At 46.2% G+C, this 23,799-nt stretch overlaps 1 protein-coding gene across 2 annotated transcripts; it reads left to right on the forward strand.

Moving 5' to 3' along the window:
- Positions 1-3,399: 3,399 nt before the first annotated feature.
- LOC146783517 (phospholipase A2, minor isoenzyme-like) lies at positions 3,400-23,026 on the forward strand. Of its 2 annotated transcripts, none has more exons than XM_085636361.1 (4): positions 3,400-3,601; positions 7,323-7,485; positions 21,319-21,446; positions 22,604-23,026. In XM_085636361.1, the coding sequence occupies exons 1-4, from the start codon at positions 3,568-3,570 to the stop codon at positions 22,723-22,725; spliced, it is 447 nt and encodes a 148-aa protein (XP_085492487.1). In that variant the 5' UTR covers positions 3,400-3,567; the 3' UTR covers positions 22,726-23,026. The 2 variants fall into 2 exon arrangements, with proteins under 2 accessions (XP_085492487.1, XP_085492488.1); XM_085636362.1 differs by having other exon boundaries at positions 3,415-3,436.
- Positions 23,027-23,799: the final 773 nt, after the last annotated feature.

Genomic DNA, 23,799 nt, shown 5'->3' on the forward strand with positions numbered 1-23,799 from the left:
TTTATAAAAAAAAATATTTGTAATATATGTATAGCTAAAATTTAATGGAAGAAGACATGGGCAAATAAGTGTCTAAATACAGTATTAGCATCAGCAGAGGATTGCGGTCGCGTGAGTTAAAGTTGCCAGCACTAACTATAACGGGGCAATTTCATTGGTTTTTTATCAGTAAAATTTCCGCTAACTATAACATGTGTGAAACCTATGGTTTTTTCAGTGAATATATATATATATATATATATATATATATATATATATATATATATATATATTCTTTTTTTTTTTTTACCTACTGGCGGTCGCCGGTGGGTAGTTATAGTTGGGACCTAGTCTCCATAGGAAAAGGGGTTATTGTTTTCCCAATAACTTTGGCGCCGGATGACGAATCTTCGCGACATTTTCAAAACTAGTGGGGCGCTCCGGTCAGCTCCTATCCTGAAAGTTTCGGGGTGATTCGGCAAGCGTGGGCCGAGAAAAAAGGGGGGTCCCAAAACGTGTTTTCTCCATGTTAATTCCCATAGGATACTTTAACACGGCTACAGCTCGAACTGCTGAACGGAATTACACCAAATTTGGCTAAAAGGTAGTGCTTGGTTCAGAAAGTGCCCTTTTTGAAAATGGTGTAAATCCGTTCAGTCGTTGCGGAGAAAATGAAAAAATAGAGGTCAAAAAATCTATTTTCCATAGGAAACTTTAGACACTGTTACAGCCAAAACTGCTGAACGGAATTACACCAAATTTGGCAAAAAGGTAGTGCTTGGTTCAGAAAGCGCCCTTTTTTTTAAATGGTGTGAACCTGTTCAGTAGTTGCTGAGAAAATAAAAGTTTCGATATTTATGGCTGCGGTGGATCCGCGGACCCTCCCAACCATGAGCTTTATTCTAATTGGCTGTCAACACTCCAAACCAGGAAGTGTTGGCAGCCATCCTGTGCCTCGGTAACTGAGGCACAAGAAAAAAAGAAAAACTAACGCGCAAAAGAAGAAAAGGGGGCAGGGTTGAAACACCCTGACCCCCTAGGCCTGCTCAGAGTGTCCCACAAGGACCCCCATGGCCCAAAAAAACATTTTTTTTTTTTTTTAAATTCAGCGAAATACGCGGAGGATCCGCGGATCCGGCTGACATTTTAAAATAAAATGAAGCACGGGTTCCCGCGTTTCATTTAATTGAGGCCCCTGGGTGGGCCAGGTCCCGGGGGCAGCCCCGGGTACTGGCACCGGGGCTTCTTTTTTAATGGGTGGGGGGCCTCCAGGCTTTCATTGGTAATAATTGCCGGGGCACACTGTCCCCCCCGCAGCCCCAGGGACCGCCACCCTCCGGGACACTAATATTTAAATGCGGGGGTCCGTAACGGACCCCCGAGCCCCGGGGACCACCACCCCCAGGGTTGTTCTTTGGATGGAAGGGGGGCCACGCGGCCCCCCCCTCCTGGAGCCAGTGATGGCCCTGGGGACCGCCACCCCCCAGGGCCGGCTCCTGCAGTGTCCCGGGGTGCCCACCCCCGGGACACTGCTGTTTGCTATGACAGGGCGGGAGCCGTGAGGCTCCTGCCCTGTCATAGATAGATAGATAGATAGATAGATAGATAGATAGATAGATAGATAGATAGATAGATAGATAGATAGATAGATAGATAGATAGATACATGAGGAAAAGGTGAAGAAAAATGTGTTTACCCATTTCTTTTTTGTGTGCATTGTGTACCAAAACTCCTGCTGTAATTGTTAAAAACAGGGGGGCAGATTTACAATAACTGGCGCATCCCTGCATATCAGCAGGGATGCGCCAGTTATTTTGCGTTACGGCAGACACCTCTTGCGCCACCACGGATGCACCGCATTTACAATGCGGCGCACCATGGTGCAAGAATAGACAGATGCGTCACGCATCTGCTGCCATAAAGGTGACGCATTGCTGGAGTCACATCGCAAGCACAACGCAGTTCCATCAAGGCTCGGGGTGCCCCTATGCCTAACATGCTGCGTCAATCCTTACGCCTGTTTCAAGCAGGCGCAGGGTTTTGACGCAGCATGGCCGTAAAAGTGACTGAGTGCAATCTTGTAGATTTCACTCAGCCACTTTTAGGAGGCGTTCCTGCGCCGGAACGCCCCCCACTACGCCGGAACGCCCACATGTGGCGCAGGGCTTTGCAACGTGATGCATCTCCCTAGATGCGTCACTTTGTAAATACCCCGCAGCACGGCGCTGACTTTGCGCCGCCGCTGCGTCACAAAAGTGACGCAATGGCGGCACAAATGTGGCGTACGGGGCTTGTAAATCTGCCCCAGGATGTGTGACTCTTGAGTTACTGCCTCCTGAAGAACAACCCTCGATTTAGTGGGCGTATCCTTTTAGCACATTAAACCAAGACCTATTGGGTTTGCCAATGCTTTTTTTAAATGGAATGTGGCCCCAAACTCTGATTTTTAGGGCATATGAGGGTTGGCTTTGAATGACAGTAACCTGGCAACTCAAGTAATATCTTGCCCTTACACAGTGCTGTTTGGTATTCAGCTTGTTTATTGTCATTTTGTTGATGCTTTGCTGTTATCAGTGCTTAATTTGATGGGGTGGCTTCCAGTGCTGGGCACCAGCACTTGGGGGCATATTATCAAGCACGGCGTTAAAATTATCGCCGGTTTAGCGGCAGAAAACTGCCTCTAAAGCGGCGATTATGGGCTTGATAAAATGCCCGTGAGAATTCCCATAGAAGCCCATGTTGACACCAGAACCTGGGCTTCTATGTTAATTCTCTGTGGCATATTCTCAAGCCCATTATCGCCGCTTTTGCGGCAGTTTTCTGCCACTAAAGCGGCGATAATTGTAACGCCGTTTCTTGATTATATGCCCTTAATTGTCAACACCGGGGCTTGTGACAGTCTGACACACAGTGGCCCTGTCTCAGATGACCACAACAACAGTCCATTATTAATTCAATATACATTAAAAATGACTATTACCTGCCGGCCAAGCCTTTCCTATAGCTTTGGGGGCCTGGAATAGTCTGAACTGTCACACTAGGAGGAGAGTGTTGGTTAGTGGTTGTGTTGTTACTATCTTTGGCAGCATGGCAGGAGCAATGCGTGGTCGAGCTGTAGTGGCCTCCTGACGTACTTTGTTTACAAATCAAGCACTGGCTCTTACGAGGGCGCGCCTTTCTGCCGAAGACCCAGAGACCGTGCGTTCTATATCCATGGCTTGTGCTATACTCGAGTGTGTCCTACACAAACACAAGTCACCGCAGTGGAGCGCCTGCCTAAGAAGAGACCGCCCCACCGTAGGGAGCCCCTCAGCAGCGCGCTCTTGTTGCAGGGACCGCCTCCTGTGACGCATTTCTATTCCTGGAAAAGACTGCAGGTGTCAGACCCTCCCCCGAGGAGGATATTTTCCCATGTGTCGAAGGCCGGGCCCTCGTGCCAGTGTACACCGCAGGTCAGGTGAGGAGTGGAAAAAAGCTAAAAACTACACTGTTATCTGGTGCTGGAGTGAAGGTCGGTGCGGTGGAATAAATAGGCTGGTGTGGACAACCCCTTCACAGAGCTCCCTGCTGGAAGTGCACAGCATCACAATGCGGACACTCCTGGCCGTTCTACTCGTGGCAGGTAACAGCTATCCCATGCGAGAGGTGCTCATACGTCACTGTACTGCCCCGTCAGTCAGATGCTCGTAGATCGTTGCGCCCCATCCGCGAGCTCCTCCCATCTCTCAGAGCCACTGTCCCATGCGTGAGGTGCCCCTTGGCTCGCTGCCCCATCAGTGAGGTGTTCCTAGTTCACCGTACTCTATCATCAGTGAAGTGCTCACCCGCTGTACTGTCCCATCTGTGTGATGCCTGCAGCTCAGTGCAGTCCCCTAGCGCTGAGGTGTTCTTAGCTCACTTCACTGTCCCATTAATGGCATGTCTGTGGCATACTGTACTATCCTGGCAGTGAGATATCCATAGCGCTCAGAGCACTGTCCCATCAACTAGGTGCCTGTAGCTCACTGTCCTGTCCACCTGTGTGGAGCACCCCACAGTCACTGTCCCATAAATGAGTGCTTGTAGTTCAATGCGCTCTCCCGGCACGCTCCCTCCAGTAAGCTGCTCTTATTACGCAGTGGCACTGCCCTGTCTCCGATGGTTGCCTTGCTTGGGCAGCCCCTGTAATGCACATGTTGGTCCAATGGAACCCTCTCAATAGCCCATGGACAGGCTCCTGAAATCAAGCAGTGGCCGCCCATGCATGACACTTCAGGGATCTGTAGGCGAATCAGTGACAGGCTGTGCTTATAGAAACCCAGATGCCTTCAAGCGAAGGGCCACCACACATGCGCCTCAGCGACTCCCAACATTGGCTCCCACCAGATCACTATAACTGAGTGCAATGGAGGCCTTCAACGATGGGTTGATAACACGTGTGCCCCTGTGTGCAAGACTGAGTTACACTCACCAACCCTGCAGATGTCTTGTAACAGAGGAGTCTTCTGATGTCCCATGCATTGAGCACTTTATTGTAGAGATGCTCCTCCCAACTGGAGGCAAACTACACAACAAAAAGAGAGTATTTCCTGGGAGCTCAGTGCCTCTGGAAGATCAACAGTGTTTGGGTGGAGTTGGCCATGCTGACTTGTCCCCAGAGATACCAGATCAGACCTTAAGTGGCACTGGCCCATACTACAATTTCTCGAATTGCTCATAGGCTCATATATGGGACTTCTGCACTCTGAACAATCAGCCCCCATTTTCCATACTGCACTCTGAGGCCTTCATCCACCCTTTCCTCATGCTGCACTCTGAGACCTCCACCCACCCTTTCCTGAAGCTCACCCTGAGACCTCCACCCACCCTTTCCTGAAGCTGCACTCTGAGACCTCCACCCACCCTTTCCTCATACTGCACTCTGAGACCTCCACCCACCCTTCCTCATGCTGCACTCTGAGACCTCCACCCATCCTTTCCTGAAGCTGCACTCTGAGACCTTAACCCCCCTTTCCTCATACTGCACTCTGAGACCTCCACCCACCCTTTCCTCATACTGCACTCTGAGACCTCCACCCACCCTTCCTCATGCTGCACTCTGATACCTTCACCCATCCTTTCCTGAAGCTGCACTCTGAGACCTCCACCCCCTTTCCTCATACTGCACTCTGAGACCTCCACCCAACCTTTCCTCATACTGCACTCTGAGACCTCCACCCACTCTTTCCCTATACTGCACTCTGAGACCTCCACCCACCCTTTCCTCATACTGCACTCTGAGACCTCCACCCACCCTTCCTCATGCAGCACTATGAGACCTCCACCCACCCTTTCCTGAAGCTGCACTCTGAGACCTCCACCCACCCTTTCCTCATACTGCACTCTGAGACCTCCACCCACCCTTTCCTCATGCTGCACTCCGAGACCTACAACCACCCTTTCCTCATACTGCACTCTGAGACCTCCACCCACCCTTTCCTCGTGCTGCACTCTGAGACCTCCACCCACCCTTTCCTCATGCTGCACTCTGAGACCTCCACCCACCCTTTCCTCATGCTGCACTCTGAGACCTCCACCCACCCTTTCCTCATACTGCACTCTGAGACCTCTGTCCACCCTTTCCTCATGCTGCACTCTGAGACCTCCACCCACCCTTTCCTCATGTTGCACTCTGAGACCTCCACCCACCCTTTCCTAATGCTGCACTCCGAGACCTCCACCCACCCTTTCCACATACTGCACTCTGACACCTCCGTCCACCCTTTTCTCATGCTGGACTCTGAGACCTCCACCCATCCTTTCCTCATGCTGCACTCTGAGACCTCCGCCCACCATTTCCTCATGCTGCACTCTGAGACATCCGCCCACCCTTTCCTCATGCTGCACTCTGAAACCTCCAGGCACCCTTGCCTCATTTTACACTCTGAAACCTCCATCCACTCTTTCCTCATGCTGCACTCTGAGACCTCAGTCCACCCTTTCCTCATGCTGCACTCTGAGACCTCAGTACACCCTTTCCTCATGCTGCACTCTGAAACCTCCATCCATCCATTCCTTATGCTGCACTCTGAACCCTCTGTCCACCCTTTCCTCATGCTGCACTCTGAGACCTCCATCCACCCTTTCTTCATGCTGCACTCTGAGGCCTCAGTCCACCCTTTCCTCATGCTGCACTCCGAGACCTCCACCCACCCTTTCTTCATGCTGCACTCTGAGGCCTCAGTCCACCCTTTCCTTATGCTGCACTCTGAAACCTCCGTCCACCTATTCCTCAAGCTGCACTCTGAACCCTCCGTCCACCCTTTCCTCATGCTGCACTGTGAAACCTCCGTCCACCCATTCCTCGTGCTGCACTCTGAACCCTCCGTCCACCCTTTCCTCATGCTGCACTCTGAGACCTCCACCCCCTTCCTCATGCTGCACTCTGATACCTCCACCCACCATTTCCTCGTGCTGCACTCTGAGACCTCCACCCACCCTTCCTCATGCAGCACTCTGAGACCTCCACCCACCCTTTCCTGAAGCTGCACTCTGAGACCTCCACCCACCCTTTGCTCATACTGCACTCTGAGATCTCCGTCCACCGTTTCCTCATGCTGCACCCTGAGACCTCCACCCACCCTTTCCTCATGCTGCACTCTGAGACCTCCACCACACTTTCCTCATAATCCACTCTGAGACCTCCACCCACCCTTTCCTCATGCTGAACTCTGAGACCTCCACCCACCCTTTCCTCATGTTGCACTCTGAAACCTCCACCACACTTTCCTCATGCTGCACTCTGAGACCTCCACCCACCCTTTTCTCATGCTGCACTCTGAGACCTCCACCCACCCTTTCCTGAAGCTGCACTCTGAGACCTCCACCCACCCTTTGCTCATACTGCACTCTGAGATCTCCGTCCACCGTTTCCTCATGCTGCACCTTGAGACCTCCACCCACCATTTCCTCATGCTGCACTCTGAGACCTCCACCACACTTTCCTCATAATCCACTCTGAGACCTCCACCCACCCTTTCCTCATGCTGAACTCTGAGACCTCCACCCACCCTTTCCTCATGTTGCACTCTGAAACCTCCACCACACTTTCCTCATGCTGCACTCTGAGACCTCCACCCACCCTTTTCTCATGCTGCACTCTGAGACCTCCACCCACCCTTTCCTCATGCTACATTTCAAAGTCCACAACTTCTCTTTCCTCTTGCTGCACTTCTAGACTGGCTTCCATCTCCCCTCGCTTATGCTTCAATCCAAGGCGCCTTCTTCCCTTTCCTCATGCTGCACTCTGAGGTCCAAATGTTTCATTTCTGCATTCTGGTGATGTCAGCATGATACCTGACATGGAACCTGTTCTTCCTCTGCAGTGGTCGCTGCTGAGCATGGGGCCCCGGACATGAATTCATTAATCAATTTCAGGAGCATGATCAAGTGCGCCATCCCCTCCAGCAACCCTCTCCTGGACTACAACAACTACGGCTGTTTCTGCGGCTACGGAGGCAGCGGGACTCCACTCGATGATCTGGACAGGTGAGTGAGAGCATCTTCTGCCCTCCAAGAGAGTTACCTTTTCCCTAATTTTCTCTTTCCATAGATGTTTCCTGCTCCACTATCTCTCTTCATCTCTTTCTTATCCATTCTCTTCTTCCTTGCTTTATTCTGTCCCACACCAGGTGCCTTCTCTGTTCTCATTGTTGTTCTCACTGATTTATTGTTATGTGGTCCTACCTGTAGCACGTTTGTCAACTAAGACACATGGGTTCTTAGGGACTCATTAGTCCCTGGCAGGTGGGCAGTGGATCTGCTGAGGCAGTGGATGCCCCACCTCCACCAGTCGTGCAGCAACCCATCCAATGGTGGAGGCCCAACCTCCACCAGCCATGCAGCAACTCATCCATTGCTGGAGGCCCTGCCTCCACCAGCTGCACAGCAACCCCTTCAATGGTGGAGGCCCACCTCCACCAGCCGTGCAGCAACTCATCCATTGTTGGAGGCCCTGCCTCCACCAGCTGCACAGCAACCCATCCAATAGTGGAGGCCCTGCCTCCACCAGCCGCACAGCAACTCATCCATTGCTGGAGGCCCACATTCACCAGCCAAGTAGCAACCCATCCAACGGTGGTGGCCTGCCTCCACAAGCCACGCAGCAACCTATCCAATCCAACGATGGAGGCCCTGACTCCACCAGCCATGCAGCAACCCATCCAATGGTGGAGGCCCAACATCCACCAACCATGCAGCAACCAATCCAATGAGGAAGACCCCACCTCAACCAGCTCTGCAGCAACCCATCCAATGATGGAGGCCCCACCTCAACCGGCTGTGCAGCAACCCATCCAATGTATTAAAGATCCCCACTAGGTCAGCAGGGATTTTTCACCAAACTTTCTAATGCCTGTAAGAGCCATTTCAATGCTGACTTGGTCTGCCAAGGAAAGGGTGAACAAAACTGATAAATACAGACCCAGTCAGTGCTGTATTAGTTAAACGTGTCCGGCCGGACAGAGGTTCAATGTTTAATTTTTCAGCAATTCTTGGAGATATGTACAAGACAATATACTGAGAGTGGGACACAAGCCTGCATTCCACTACAGAAACGTAGAAACATATAAAACATATAGTCTGGGAAACATTTAAGCAAGGCTCTGGCAACGCTCACGGTTTGTTCTCAGGAAAAAAAATCACAGTTATAGGTAAACAAATCGCAAGGAACACCTCTACATGAAAATAGTAACATCATAGTGTATGTATGAGGTGTGTTAGGGTGTCGACGGCTTTTCGATCCAGGAGACAAATATGTGGATCATCTTCAGGACATTAAATAAGCATGCCTGAATTATAGGTGCCTTAAATTACTATATAAACAAAACAGTTTGGGAGAAAGAAGGGATTATGGGGAGAAAAACAAGAAGATTGGAATTAGGAGGATTTATCTTGCCAATTAAAATAAGCTACCGAGGTCTCATAATAGTGTTGAACCAATATTGTTTTCACTAAGTCAGTGCGCCGTTTTTTGTAAATATGCACGTTGTCACAATACCTACTTGTTGACGTAGCACTTGTTGAAAAGTCTTTTTTGCCACTTTCTTGCGCCAACTTTCAATGCTGAACTCCGTGTTATTTGGCCTAATCTTGCAGGTTGTTCCAATTCAATGTTAGTCTCTAGAGGTGCTAATTTTCCAGAATGACATACAAAATAAACTAGGTTACGTTGTCAAGATATATCCTCCTAATTCCTAATAGGACGCAAGAGGACCTCAAGCAAAGCTAGAGCCTGGCATCTGGCCCCAGCCTTCAGTGGCTCACCTACTCCCATAGTTTACTCTGTGCCCAAAATAGGCTATAGATTCTGCTGCCAGCATGATAAATATTTTTTATGTTGGCATATCTTAGCTTGCATTGCTGCTGACCATCTTGCAGCTATGCTGTGTGTGAGGAGAACTTGCACTGATGCCAAATGCTGCATATTGTATGTGTGCTTGGACTGCCACTGCAGATGATGTCCGTGTTCTGTGCATGTGAGAGAAGTTTGCATTGTTTCTGGCCAGATTGAAATGTGTTCTATGGGTGTAAAGGAAGGGTGTTGTCCTGCCCGCTGCTGTGACTGTTTTGAATGTGGAAATCCTGCTATGCGTGTGAGTCATGCTTGCACTAATACACACCGGTGCTGTTCCTTACACTTGCACCAAATCTGAAATGCTGCTTAAAATGCTGTATCTAAGAGAGGTGTTAAATGGTGCTGCACAGTGTCATGCTTGTTTCATGTCTTTGAAGGAAGCCTGCAGTGGTCCAGCAGTACCATACATTTGCCATTTTGTAAAGGGAAGCTTGCTCTGGCTGGCCCTACAGTACGACACTTGTTCCATGACTTTGAAGCAAGCTTGCACTAGCCCTACACTACCACACTTCTTCATGTCTGAAGGAAGATTTCACTGACCCTGAATTGCCACATTTGTTGCATGTCTTTGACGGAAGCTTGCACAGACTGGCACTGAAGTACCACACTTGTTCCATGTCTATAAGAAGCTTCCACTGGCCCTGCAGTGCCGCACTTGACCCATGTTCTGAATGAAGCTTTTGCTGTCCCTGCAGTACCACATTTGTTCCATGTTTTGAAGGAAGCTTGCACAAACTGGCCCTGATATTGCAAAGGTGTTTCATCTCTTTGCAGGAAGCTTGCACCAGCTGGCACTGCAGTATCACACTTGTTCCATGTCACTGGCTGGCACTGCAGTACTACACCTGTGCCATGTCTTTGAAGGAGACTTACACTGGTCCTGCAGTACATAGTTTGTCCCTTGTCTTTCAGGGAGGATTCTGATGCTCTTGGCCAGTGCTGTGTGTCTTATGTGTGTTAGCCAAGGTCCCGCTGTGCTCCTGTTTACTGTGTTTCATCTATTTCTGTGGGTTTTAGGTCCGGCCACTTTTAGCTGTCTCACCCGTATCATATTGTCTCCAAATAATACTTAATCCTGCTTAGTGAACATGGGCTTTAGATAATACTACTACAGTTATTCATCAGACAGAGTGTCATTCAGCTATTGGTTTAGCCCTTCAGGACAGAATACATACAATTGGGCTGTGGATCAGCCCTGTTCAGCCATTGGCTTTGTTACCGATGTTTGGCTCTGCCTAGTAGGCAATCGCTGGTCTTTAGGACGTCAGGTAGTCTGAGTAACAGTATTTTGCCTGCTTACTCAGTGATACTCTGCATATAGAGGAGTTCAGCCTCAGGAGACACTTCATTTAGTTCACCCCTCCCACCCCCAGAAGCTCACCTGCAGATGTAGACTAGTGCCATTTGAGTCATGAAGGTACCAGCAGCTCTACTGCCATTGCTCTTGGACCACAGCTTTCTAATGCAGAGCGCCAGGCATCTCTGCTGCAAGCTTCAAAACCATGCCACCATTTTGAAACAGTATATTGAATGTTCTATCATTTTTTATTGTTCCAAGATGGCAGATCAGAGTGAAGCTTTTTAAAAAATGTATTTAATGAAGCACATGCCCTTCACATTTAGTTGGCATATTTATTTGTTTCTTTCATTGTTTCTTTGTTTCTTTATTTGTTTCTTTCTTTGTCTCTTTGTTTCTTTTCTTTCTTCATATGCTTGCTTTAAAAAGAAAGCCACCACCTTGTGTCTTTTGAAGGCAAGTGAAACTTTGTTTGATGCAAGACTCTTCCCCACAAAAGTCTACAAAGATCAGACTCACAAAGCAAGCAGTGCTGACCTAAGTGTGATCGTGGAGAGACTAAATAACCTCAGTGGACATTCAAGCTTCACTGGCGCTTACCTCAACATCTTTGAATTGAACTAGAGCACCAGATACTCAACTTGTGCCTTCTATGCCACCATCTGTCCCAATCCTGCTCCTGCCTAGAGAGTGGAGTAACTGTGTGTGAGCAATGTGCTTGTTTGAGTGCAGGATAGCTTTCATGTATTGTGAGTACAGTGTGAGAGATGTACCAGTGTGAATGAAGAATTAACATTGCCATTTACGAGTGCAGATTAAGTGGTCTACAAATTTAAAGTTGTGCCTGTGTGAGTGCAGAGTGAGACGTGTGCCTGTGTGGGTGCATCGTGAGGGGTGTGCCAATATGAGGGTAACAGTGTGAGTGTGGGATCCCTGCACATTATATTTTTGTTTACATGAACATTACAAGGGCCAAACCTTTTGACTTTGGTAATGCTTTTAAGGGTTGTGACTTTGACTTGCATAAATGCAATGCAGGGATTGGTAATATTATAGTGTGTGTATTAGAATGTCAGTGAGTTCTGATATGGCAGATGCAGGCTATGTCAACGGAGGTTGAGGAGTGTCGGGTTTAGCTGAGAGAGTGATATGTCACCCTAGTGGACCTTCTACTAGAGTTACCTAGTGAGGGGGCCTAGTTACTTTTCTTGAACTAAGGCACATGACACACGAGCTACGCCATTATCTCAATGCTTATATTTGGGAATGCGTGCTTCCTTTTGACAACATTATCCGGTCAGTATTTGTCTATCAATATCTGTCTTTTTTAATGTCACCTGATCTGCATTTGTCTGATAATAACTGGCCCTTTCTGACAGTATCACATGGCTTGTATTTCTTTGTCAATATCTGTTTTAAAAAAAAATATTACATGGTCTTCATATGTTTGATAATGATTGCATTTTTAACAATATCACTTCACCTCTTTTGGCCGGGATACGGGTCTGTTATGGTTTATATGAAGAGCATCGATACCTGCCCTTCCCCAAGTCAATAATGCAGTAAAACATAGTTGCCTTCATTGTAGTTTGCTAAAGAAGCTGGTCCCCTGTCTACCTTAAGCGCTAAGGCAATTCTTAGAACACATGCTCCTTGTTTAGGCATATCTTCTTTGTTTGCTTTAACACCTTTAAATTGTTCCTAGAAGCTATCAGATTCACCGTAAGGCTCAGCACCATGTACACTTCGCACCGGATCCACTCACTCAGATGTCAGTGAAAAACAATCAACCACTGACTAACAAAAAAACGTTCAGACAATAGCTTAAAACTATTTTTCTACTATTGTTGCTCAATCTACATAGAGGTTATCAGTTGTACCTACCATTATTGAACTATGCCAATGCCATGTACTGGTATATAAAGACCCATTGATACAACAAAACCCTTTCATAGCCCAGTTCTGTGCCAACACCATCACAGCGATGAGCTCATGGAAATATTAATCGTAGCTCAGGATGAATATTTCCTTAATGTGTGTATCCTTAATAATGATGTCAGAATATCAATGGTACTTAATGTCTATCCTATAATATTATTGGTGCAATAAGATTAAAATTTGGAATATCGTTGTTAAGTATATATTTTTTTATTTTTCTCAATGATGTCAACATTTTAAATATCTATTTCCTAAATATAGTGGTGTTTAATATGGTATTTAAGCATTTTATTTCCTAATAATATTTAATTTCTTTGATCTTTTTTATATAATGTTCTTCCATTTTAGATGTTTACATGGAGCTGTTTTTTTAAAAATTAGTTCATTCTTTTGTTAATATATATATTCAAACAGCTCAAAAGGATTACTCCAGAGACGGCACTCCCGTGGTACGGCAGATTTTATTGAAAATCAAAAATAGCATGGAGACAGACAAACGTCTATGCGTTCCAGCTAAACTAGCCTTGTTCATGACGTTTAGTAGTCCAAACAGCAGACATTTTATATTGTTAAACATACATCAAAAAGAAAACGGCTTTACCACAATGGCAACGAATGTGTAACAGCGTCGGCCATCTTGTAACATATAATCAACAATAAATCCTTTTATGAGTACGCTTGAATTTAAATAAATAAAAATGGAACAGTATTATTTGCTACATATAAAAAAATTGTATAACTTCCAAAATAATTCTACAGTAAGGTAATTATAAAGGAAAAGCAGCACTGAAGCAATTTCTTCTCGCAGTAGCACAAAATATTACGTGTCATGCCGTCTAGATAAAGCATTACATTGCGACTTTCAACAAGCTTTGTACCTTGTAAAATCTTAATTGTAACAATCACTGGAAATAGAACTTTTCAGAAAATACAGCCCCATTGGGCAATGCTAATATCTATACAAGTGAACAAAACTACAACAGCAGTTTCATAAGGCGTCAATATAAGATATGCATATTGTGCTGCCAAACTTCATTAAGGAAAGATTTTTGTTTGAGATGTAACAAATTTCCAAGCAATAGTTACCTTCTATTGCCCAGAATTGAAACAAAACAAGTTCCATTAGATTAAGCCCCATTGGGCATACAAGTGCCTTTATAAGTGAAACCAATATGGTAGAGCCTGCAATAACAAGCGGTTGTTCTGATAGTAATTGTTCATGATACAAGAACTCATAAATATATTCAAATCCTGTAGTAAATACCGCCCCATTGGGCATACAACTACCATGACTCGAAAAAAGACAACAGGAGGATATTTTTCATAAGAGTTCAAAAAGTATATAAAATAAAAAGGAAAAAAAGATATTTTAGCTCTCTTGCATCCGTGTCACTGTGTCCTCCTTGAACAACCTGAAATAAACAAAAGATATCTGGATTACTCCTGTGCTGCTGAAAGAAATATGCATCCAATAAAAAACAGATTAAAATAAGTTCAGTGTCTGTGCAAGCTCTTAAAGACAATATAAAAGCTGTTGAGAAGCAGAGACGTTTAAGCAAAAATAGATATAAATCTTTAGAGAAAAGTATACAACTCCTCGTCATTCATGCCTTTTGGCTCCTTGGTACCCACCCCAGGATGTATCTGCACTCTAATTGCCTGAGGGCTTTTTCTCTACCTCCTCCCCTGATTGATTTGTCCATCTGATCAAGGATGCTGTATGTGAGCAGAGTGGGGTCACTATTGTGGTACTCCATGAAGTATCTAGCCACCGGATATCTGGTGTCAGAATTCTCAACTCTTCGTAGGTGTTGAAGGATACGTGGGCCTCCGGTTGGTGCTCCCTATGTCTCTCATGGGGCAGGGACATTCTAGCAGGTACACTACACACTCAGACTTACAATTCAATGGTTTAGAGATAGTTCACCTTTCCCCAAAACAGATTTTTGTCTCAGTGAGGTTTTTGCCATGTTGGCATGCCTTTCACTTAGTGCACTTTTTATAGCCTTTACTTGGTTTCAACCACTTTTGTTTTGTGTCTATATATGTTTTTAAGAGTTTGTTGCCCATTGATGGTGGTCTACGGCATGTTATGTCTGGCTTAACATTAACATAACCACCTATAACTGGATCTCTTTTAATCAAATGCTAATGTCTGTTTAGAGTTTTTCTGAAAACTTTGTGTTGTGTGTGATATGTAGTAATGAATCTATTTGTCTGGGTATTCCTCTTATCTGATTGGCCTTGTTTGAATAATAGATCCATTCTATTGACCTTACTGACCTTGGTATATATATATGTGTGTGTGGGTGTGTGTGCATGGGTGTGTGTGTGTGTGTGTGTGTGTGTGTGTGTGTGCGTGTGCAGATGTAGATATACCGAAACCAAACTGTTGCTGTGTTTAAACAACAAATGACCTGCACTCAGTGATGATTTAAAGTGGTTTAAATTATGCAAATTCACATGATAAAAGCCCCCAATGCGTTTCGGCCTGGTGTGGCCTTGATCATGGGTTAAACAGCGGTATTCGTACAAGCGCCTTGAGACCCTTGCGGGTGAGTAGTGCGCTATACAAGTATCAATTTACATGCAGTCCCTTCTTACTGTTCATATTCATGCCACAGTCAACTACATCATTTCCTGTTACTGTCTTCCTCATAGGAATTGTAGTTTTTCATGAGCAAAGTGAGTGAAAAGTGCAAAATGATAACAAGGAAAGGAAAGAAAAGAAAAAGGGTACCGTGTAGTCTTTCTGTTGCCTTGCATAGCATTCATTGGTTCATTCAGTGCATATAAAACATTTTGATATTGTAAATATTGTTTGCAGGCTACAATTTTCATGTTGGACTAAGAGTGTCACTTGCCTTGCACAGTTCAGGGAATTGTAGGACTCATAATCTTTGTTTGAGTACATGGGGTTTGGGCTTACTCATGGTAGTTGTCCTGCACATCTGTTATTTGTATTTCCCAGCTCAAGTGCAGTCTTTTGATCTACACGATTTGCATTCATTCAATCTGCTCACATTCGAATTAATTATATTTTAATTATTGCGGTCCTGAGCACAATAATGTTATCAACATGATTTCCTTGCCATTTGAGGCCATGGCCACTGTTCTTGCCCTCTGGTGGGCTGTATGTCTCAGATTCTATGTTCATCCTGATGGGGTCCCTACATGTCGCAAGGTATTTAAAAAAAACTCAACACTAGCTTATGTGTTGCTACCCATTGTATATTCTCCGGGGTAGTTTGTTACTTCCCCAAGGTGTGCAATCTTGGACTGTGGCGCTCTTCATCTCTTCACGTTGCAAGATGCAAAAAAAAGCTATACACTAGCTCATGTGTTACTATCCATCGTGTATTTTCCGTGGTGGCTTGTTACATCCTCACTCATGACTTTTAAACTAGTTTTTGCTCCTCAGCGTGTGTGAACTTTGATTGTGGCGATTCTCATACTATTGATTGGTGTCACTCATGTTTTTTTTTTTTAAATAAACTTTTTATTAGGTTTAGTAGTGGGTATGCATACATTCATGGTCATCGGTTCAGCATTGTACAGTATAACAATACAGTTTGGAGGGGTAAATAGCATTCACATAGATACAACATCCAGAACTCTGTTACGTCCCAGTTCTAATTCTATCGATGGGGAAACACATATACCGCCCATGTAATCATTCCAATTGCCCTATTTCTTATCCCACTTCTTCGGGCACCCACGTGTCGTAAATACTTCCTTTTCGGCGACCATGCATTTGTCAAGTTTTTCATCCATGTCCGTGATCAGCATGTATCAGGAGCTTATATCCCCACCGTGTCAAGGCTTTGTTTTTGTTACCAACCATATGTGTCTCCTGTAGCAGTACTATATCTGGAGCCTGGCGTTTTAGGTATTGCTGGACAATCCCCCTCTTAATTTTGTCCCCCATACCGTTCACATTCCAAGTAAGGATGGAGAGCGACGATTCTCGGTCATCCCCCATCATCCGACATGAAGACAGTACAAGTTCGGAATATTGGCAGCAACATGTATAGAACAATCCAGCCGATCAGAGCTAGCAAGACGTGACATCTCCCTTTTCTCTTACTAGTATTGTGAATGAAGAAATCAATAAGGAATGGTATGCAAGCACCACTTTTGAAGTCCAACAGTTCTTGAAAAAAAAAACAACCATCCCTCTGCTTCTCCCCCTCCCCCCTCCCTGCCCCCCTGCCCGTGGATTCTGAACTACCCACAACCCAACTTGGCAGAGTGCCTCTCTCCCTCCCAACAATAATGAACATTGTTGGGTCGGTTATCTCCCAATCCCCGCTGAGGACTATTGGTATTGCCCCTGCTATCTTTTTGTCCCTTAGTCCACCCAGTGTGTGATGTCAATCTCACAATACACGTGTGGGGCTGTATAAGTGCAGTATTCCGAGAATAGGTCTCTTGAAAACCCTAAGGCAGACAACATCATACAAACTGTCTCACCACTTCAGCAGAGCAAGTAGACGTGTCCTGTATCCTGTAGGCTCAATTGCAGGCACGGGCGTGGTTTCCGCACATCGTCTACTTGCCTTGTGTACCAGCAGATCCGTTCGAGGGTAAGGCCTCACCGCTCTTCATTTGCGCTCGTGTTCTTTCGGTCTGCTCTCCACGCTGGCCCCCGACATGAAGAACCATGTTTTGCTTTCTGATTCCACTCTAAGTTTTGCCGGAAAAAGCATGGCGTATTTCACCTCACGGTCCCCAAGCTCTTTCTTCACCGCTTGGAAGCTCCGTCTTTGAGCCTGGACTTTGACCATAAAGTCCAGGAAAAACGTTATTTCGCCGTTGTCCAGTTTGAGTGGTGGGTTAGATCGTGCCGTTTGCAGGATAGTGTCCCTATCTCTATAATTACATGGGCTATAAGCGGCCGCGGAGGAGCTCCCGGTTTCAGCCTACCTCCCGGCACTCTGTGCGCTCTTTCAATCGAGAAATAACTGGACAGTCTCTTGGGTTGTAGGTGCGTCGTGATTAGGTCTTCCACATAGAGGTCAGCGGCCGGCCCCTTGGCCCATTCCGGCACCCCTAGAATACGTATGTTGTTGCTTCGGGCTCTCCCTTCATACTCATCTAGTTGTTGTGCCATCTGAGCTTGTCGACTTTGGAGTTCAGCTACTTGGGTCTGGAGTTGAGCCGTGTCCTCTTGTAGCGTGGACGTTACTATTTTGAGATCTTTCCCTTTCTCTTCCATTTTACAGAAGTCAGCTCGTTAGAGGGAGACCTCGGTGGTCACTGAGTCGAGAGAGGACCGCACTCCCCCGATAGCCGCCATGACATCCCGCAGGGTTGGTTCTTGTGACTGGTCTTGGTCCCCCTGCGATGCCGGAGTTTACAGTTGTTGTTGTGGGCTGTGACTCTCTCCCGATTTGGTCCAGGCGACTTTGGCGAGTTTGTTGTGCGCCGTTGTTTTTGGCCCCCTATTTGTTGCCATGATTGGACCACAGTGCAGTAAGGCAGGTATTTGGCGTAACACACAATCTGGGTATTCCCCCCCCGCCTACCCGGCGTATTTGCTATTTCCGCCTGTGGCCTGTCTGGTTTCCCACAGAGCTGTCGACAAGGGCCACTGCGACCAAGCCTCCCCAGCTTCACACTGAAAGTTCTCATTTGATTTGGGGGGCCCCAGCGTCAGGTCGCCGCTGCAATATTGGACAGTGGTGGATGGAGCAATAGGTCAGTCCCTTTTCCTCCTCACTGTGCACATCGACTAGGGCACTCCAATTGTGGTAAGAAGTGGACCTAGGGTGATGCAGGAATCACACTCTTTGTCCCTGGGGCAGGTTGCAGAGCACCCAGGAAGGGCATCCGGCAGCGCCGATAGTTACTCTGGGTGTGGTCTATAGGTCCGTTGGTTTCCTGAGGGTCTCATCACCATTATCATGTGTAGCACCCCTTTCACGTCTGTGGAGTCGTCTCCGTTGCCCCAACAGGTTCAAATGCAGCTCCAAATCCCATCCCCCTCCCACCTTCCCACTAGGAGGATGGGACATGCGCAAATGTTCGTTGTATTCTGCCAGGACCAGAGTTAGTCAGGGAGGGAGGTGGCTCTCACATGTCACGATGTCCTGGGGCCTTTGCAGAGTACGCAATAACTGTGACTCTAGCGTCCAGAATAGAGGCCGTACCTGAGATCGTAGATCAGGTGGAGTCCGGTCCCCCGAATCAACGGGTGTTCCCCTCCTCAGTCGCACTGCTAGGTCCCAGACGACACACACCCTGGCAGCCATAATAGGCCAGCGAAGCCGGGGCCTCGAGTAGCAGTTTCCTCGGAGGCAGTCCCAGCCACGGCGCCGCCTCACCCCCGCATCGGCACGCGAGCGCCATTTCAGCAATCGATCGGGACAGCTGGAGGGCGTGTCCCGGATGGGGGGGAAAGGTGCTCACGCACAGTGCCCGGCCGTGGCCTGCTCCCGAGTCTCGGGCTCCGAAACCCGATCGGAGCCTATGACGCCGCCATGTTGTCTTCCTGGCTCCGCTTCACAGTCCGTCTCGTCCCTCTCGTATTTGCTGGGTCGGAGAGGCATAATCGGCGATAGCGGTGGGCTCCGAGGTCAATGGGGTCTCGGCTGCTTCAACATTTAAGATTGTCTGGCACAGGATAGTGACGGATATTGAGTGGGAATGCAGGAGCCTCTCTATCCAGCCGCCATTCTCTTCGGCTGCTAGCCACGCCCCCCATCACTTAAGCTAGTTTATGCTCCCCAGCGTGCACGATCTTTGATTGTGGTGCTGCTACTACTAATTGATTGTTGTGCCTATAATTCACCAGCTTACATAGGTACATACAACTCTTCATCTTGATTTAATCCTTTGGGAGTCCCGCTTTGGAATGAGATTATGTGTTTTGATTCGAATTGACATAATTTTCTCTCTCCTGTCACCACCTTTCTCTGATTTTGGCACATACTCGATTGCATAATATTCGAGGTTGTTCTAATTACTGTCCAATATATTTCAATGTGCTTTGTTGTTGTGTAACTCTTATCATTATTTCTTACTGCTCAAATATGTTTGAATACTCTTTTTTTCAGTTGTCAGTTTGTGCTTCCTATTTATTGTAGTTTGCATGGGCACACAATTACATACACTACATACTTGCTCTTGCATGTAATATAATCCATTATTGTGTGCTCCTACCTTGTTCTAGTTGCAAATTCCTTTTGCTAAAGCCTATTTAACAAGCTTTACATGTAGTGCAGTTCCAAAAGCCATTGTGTATTAGTTAATGGCCGGTCATTGTTGAAGTGGTCATGTGTAAATGTGTTCTTTAGCCTCCTTACCCTTCTATATGTTATTGTTGAATGATTTCCAGCTTTTCCACAATGGTTGTGTTCATAAGCAATCTTTATGCATTATGCATTTTGATTAGTGCAGATCCTAGAAAGACCTTTGCTATCATTCTTATTTTGTTGGTATCCTCCTGTTTAGTCTTCATTTGCAATCTTTCCTCCCTGCTTTTAGAGTTTGCTGTTTTTCAACCAGGATTGGATTATTTTCTCCGTGTAGTTTCTGACTATAAGTCACTGTGTGAAATCACACAACTAAACCACTTTAAAGCATCACTGAGTGAGGGTCATTTATTGATTAACCACAGCACAGTTTGTTTTGAAATTCAGAACAGATAGCTGCACACCCACCAACAGTGCCAAGCTGTCCGATAGGATATTTAGGGGCATATTAACAAGGAACAGGGAAAATTAACGCTAAAGGCGCTTAGCGTTAATTTTTTTAACGCCCTCTATCGCTGGATAATATCGTCTGGTTATTGCGTTATTAACAACGCTAACCGCCTAGGCGATAAAAAATCCAGCGATAGTGGCATTTTGGGAGGTTATCGCTGGTAATGCAGCGATAAAACTACAAGGATAGGTATATCCTTGTTGATAGCCCATGGTGGATTTAGCCATGTAATCCACCTTCCATTAGATTACATGGCTAAGTCTGAAAATTAGCAGACGTAAAAAAGCAGCGTTAACCGTGGTTAGCGCTGCTTTTTTTGTCTCTAACAGGGTTAGCGCGAAGCTTGATATTAGGAGAAATGTCGCTTAGTGACATTTCTCCTATTATTTTGCTCTGGAACGCCCACTTTGCATCTCATTAGAGATTCAAAGAGAAGCGTAGTGAAAAAGGGTGCTAACGTGCGATTTTGCATGTTAGCACCCTGTTGTTGATAGGGCGATATTTTTATCTCCGCTTCTTTGGCTTTTAAAGCCAAAAAAGCGGCGATAAAGCCCTTGTTAATATGGCCCCATATAAATTATACAAAAACGGAAGCGGGAGCTCTGGTGGTGCTGAAGCCTTTTGACATTTTTACAGCAAAGTCTTTAAGCATAGGATTAGCTAGTGCCATTTGCGCCGAACTGAAAAATAACAAAATCCTTCGGCCACTACAGACACAGTATTACAGCTCTGGATTGGTAAAACACCATCAAGGCCAACCTGGAATGCATAAAAGCAACCCATGAGACATTTTTCACCTGCCCATCAGAAAGTTGTAGCTTTGTCCATCGAGTAAAGAGGCAGCCCTCTGCTTCCATGTTCGCTTCTTTATAGGAAGCAGTCTGCATTTACAGATCAGACTCTCTCATTTGCTTAGTGAATCAGCTATTGTTATGAAAGCTCTGTACTGGTCAGTACATTGGGCGTGATGTGGCTTCACACAACTATTTTATCATGAATGAGAATTTCTTTCCTTCTCTTACAGGTGTTGTGAGGTCCATGATGCCTGCTACGACTACTCAATGGTGCACCCCAGCTGCAAGGGCATCTTTGACAAACCCTACATTGAGAATTACACCTATTCCTGCTCTGGGACCGACATCACCTGCAGCAGTATGTACCGCAGGCTCTTTTTACTGCCCTATTCCTGGTTCAGTGGGTCTACGCAGTCCTTCACCCCTTCACCACCAGTTGTAGGTTTTCCCTGGCCTCTCTCTTAACTCTCTATTTTCTGCAGGAGGGCGTGCAGTTGTGAGTGTCACATCACACCAGAATGCCACAAAAGTAGCTTCAAGGTACTTTGACCAGGGTCCCAGAATAATAAGCATAACCTAGGAAAGAGACACAAACTATAATAAACTTTTGGTAAAGAAGAGAAACTGTCACAGGCTCATTACAGATGCCCCGGAGAATTCTGATCCCTGCGCAAAGAGGAGTTGTGCAGGGGTCAGAATGATAAATTATCCAGAGTTTACTGTCTTCAGTAATTACTTGATGCACTACAACGCGCACTCTACAACTGTCCCTGGTTCATGTAGGTAGCTCAAACCTGCCAAAATACACTAGAGGGCAAAAATGCCCTGAAAACAATGGAGTAGGATGATTTAAAGCATAAAAATTCAAATACTGTGCTCCATTTTTGGACAGAACTCGCAATATGTGCTATCTGCGGTGTAGTAAGATACAAGGAATATTAATATTGCATTCGTAGTCAGGGGTTAAGTTTAAATATTTTTCCTTCCTGCTTGAGGAAAAACAATTAGGGACAAAGAGAAAATCCATTTGTACTAAATAGGAGGCAAGGATGGAGAACAGAGCAAGCCTGTTGATCAGGTAGTTAGGTCTCCTCAGCATAAGAGAGCTAAATAGGATTAGGATTAACAGGAACCTCCTGTACATGACAGACCTATGGTCAGGCCCTATACTCTCTCAAGTCAGAACACAGGATTACTGATACTTAATCGATGGTGGGTGCAGCACTACACCAAAGTTCTGCACTCTGAAGGCAATCCGGTGTCAACAGCTTCCAAGGCTAAGTGGCAGCGATGAAGATTGTTCTTTACTCTACAATGTGTTGAGAGCCAGAAGATAATACTACCCTGTCATGCACCATCCAGCCAAGCCCACAGATGCCAGAGACTCAGAACAACTAGCAGGGCTGGGGCAGAGCCAGACACCTACCAACTAGGATCTCAATTCCTCACTAATGTGCCCTATTCCAGAAGATTTTACCACAATCTAAGATCCGTCTTCTTCTCTTCTTTCTCCAGGTAAAAACAACCCTTGCGAGGCATTTATCTGTCAGTGCGACCGAGCTGCCGCCATCTGCTTCTCCAAGTCTAAGTACAACCCCGAGTACAAGAACGTGGATGTAAACAAATACTGCAAGTAATGACTATCGATGAGCAGGACCTGCCTGAGAAAATGCCCCTTATCCTATGCCTTAAGATCCAGGACATGTCTAAGGAATGGGACCTCCAGATTCCAGAATGGTTCCATGATTTATCCAGCAAGTGGTGAAGTTATGCCATCTGTTGATGGAGCTGGGTTAATGCCCTTTGGCATGTAGCTTGAAAAAGTGTGTTTTGTGTATGTCTGCTCATGGCATGTCCATGCCATAGTGCACTATTGGGGATTCTTTATTTAATGTATCTGCTTGTTTTCACATTCAATAAATATGTTTCATAACTTGCCATCAATGTCATTGGTTCGTTGCTCTGTGTCTGCTGGATACTCTATGGGCAACCACAGAAGAAAACCACCCAAAAGTTCTTATTCACAGGCACAAGTGCAGTGCACTCATGGTGAGTATTGCATGCATAAGTGTACTCGACAGCGATACCCGTGCACAAGCCGGGGGTGATGAGGTACAGTCAACTGAGGGTTTTGGGGGAGTGGGGGCAGTGGTCCATGAACTGGACATGATCTTGTCTGAGCATGACATGGGTTGGCCAAGGATGAAGGTAGGTATTGTTTATTTTTGTAGATGATGGAGAGCACATGAGATATTAGTTGAGGCTCAAAGCTGCTTAATAAGGAATCTGACCAAAGACAGTGGGCGAGGCTGATGAAAGCCTAAGGTACTTTGAATGAAGACCAGTAATATTTACACACAAGAGAAACAAAGAGAGCACTTGAAGCGCTTATCAGTAGGCCATAGCCAGAGGTATTCATTTCCGGGTATATGGCCTCCAGTACTGACAACACGAGGAAAGGTTCGGACTGTGAGGTGGAGGGGGGCTTGTTGTACCTCTTACAACTGTGATGAACAATAGTGCAATATCATTGAGATTTAATAGCACCTTCCTGCACATACATAATCTCCCCCCCCAACTCATACACCCTTGCACAATGGTGCAAGGGCTCCTGTGTTGGTGCTAGGCACCGGAACTCAGCGGCGCCAGCACTAGGGGGACGCAGAGGTGCACCGCATTCTTGTGAATAAGGCACATTCCTGCGTTTTCAG

The sequence above is a fragment of the Triturus cristatus genome, chromosome 11 (genome assembly GCF_964204655.1).
Source record: "Triturus cristatus chromosome 11, aTriCri1.1, whole genome shotgun sequence".
In the NCBI taxonomy this organism is placed as follows: Eukaryota; Metazoa; Chordata; class Amphibia; order Caudata; family Salamandridae; genus Triturus; species Triturus cristatus.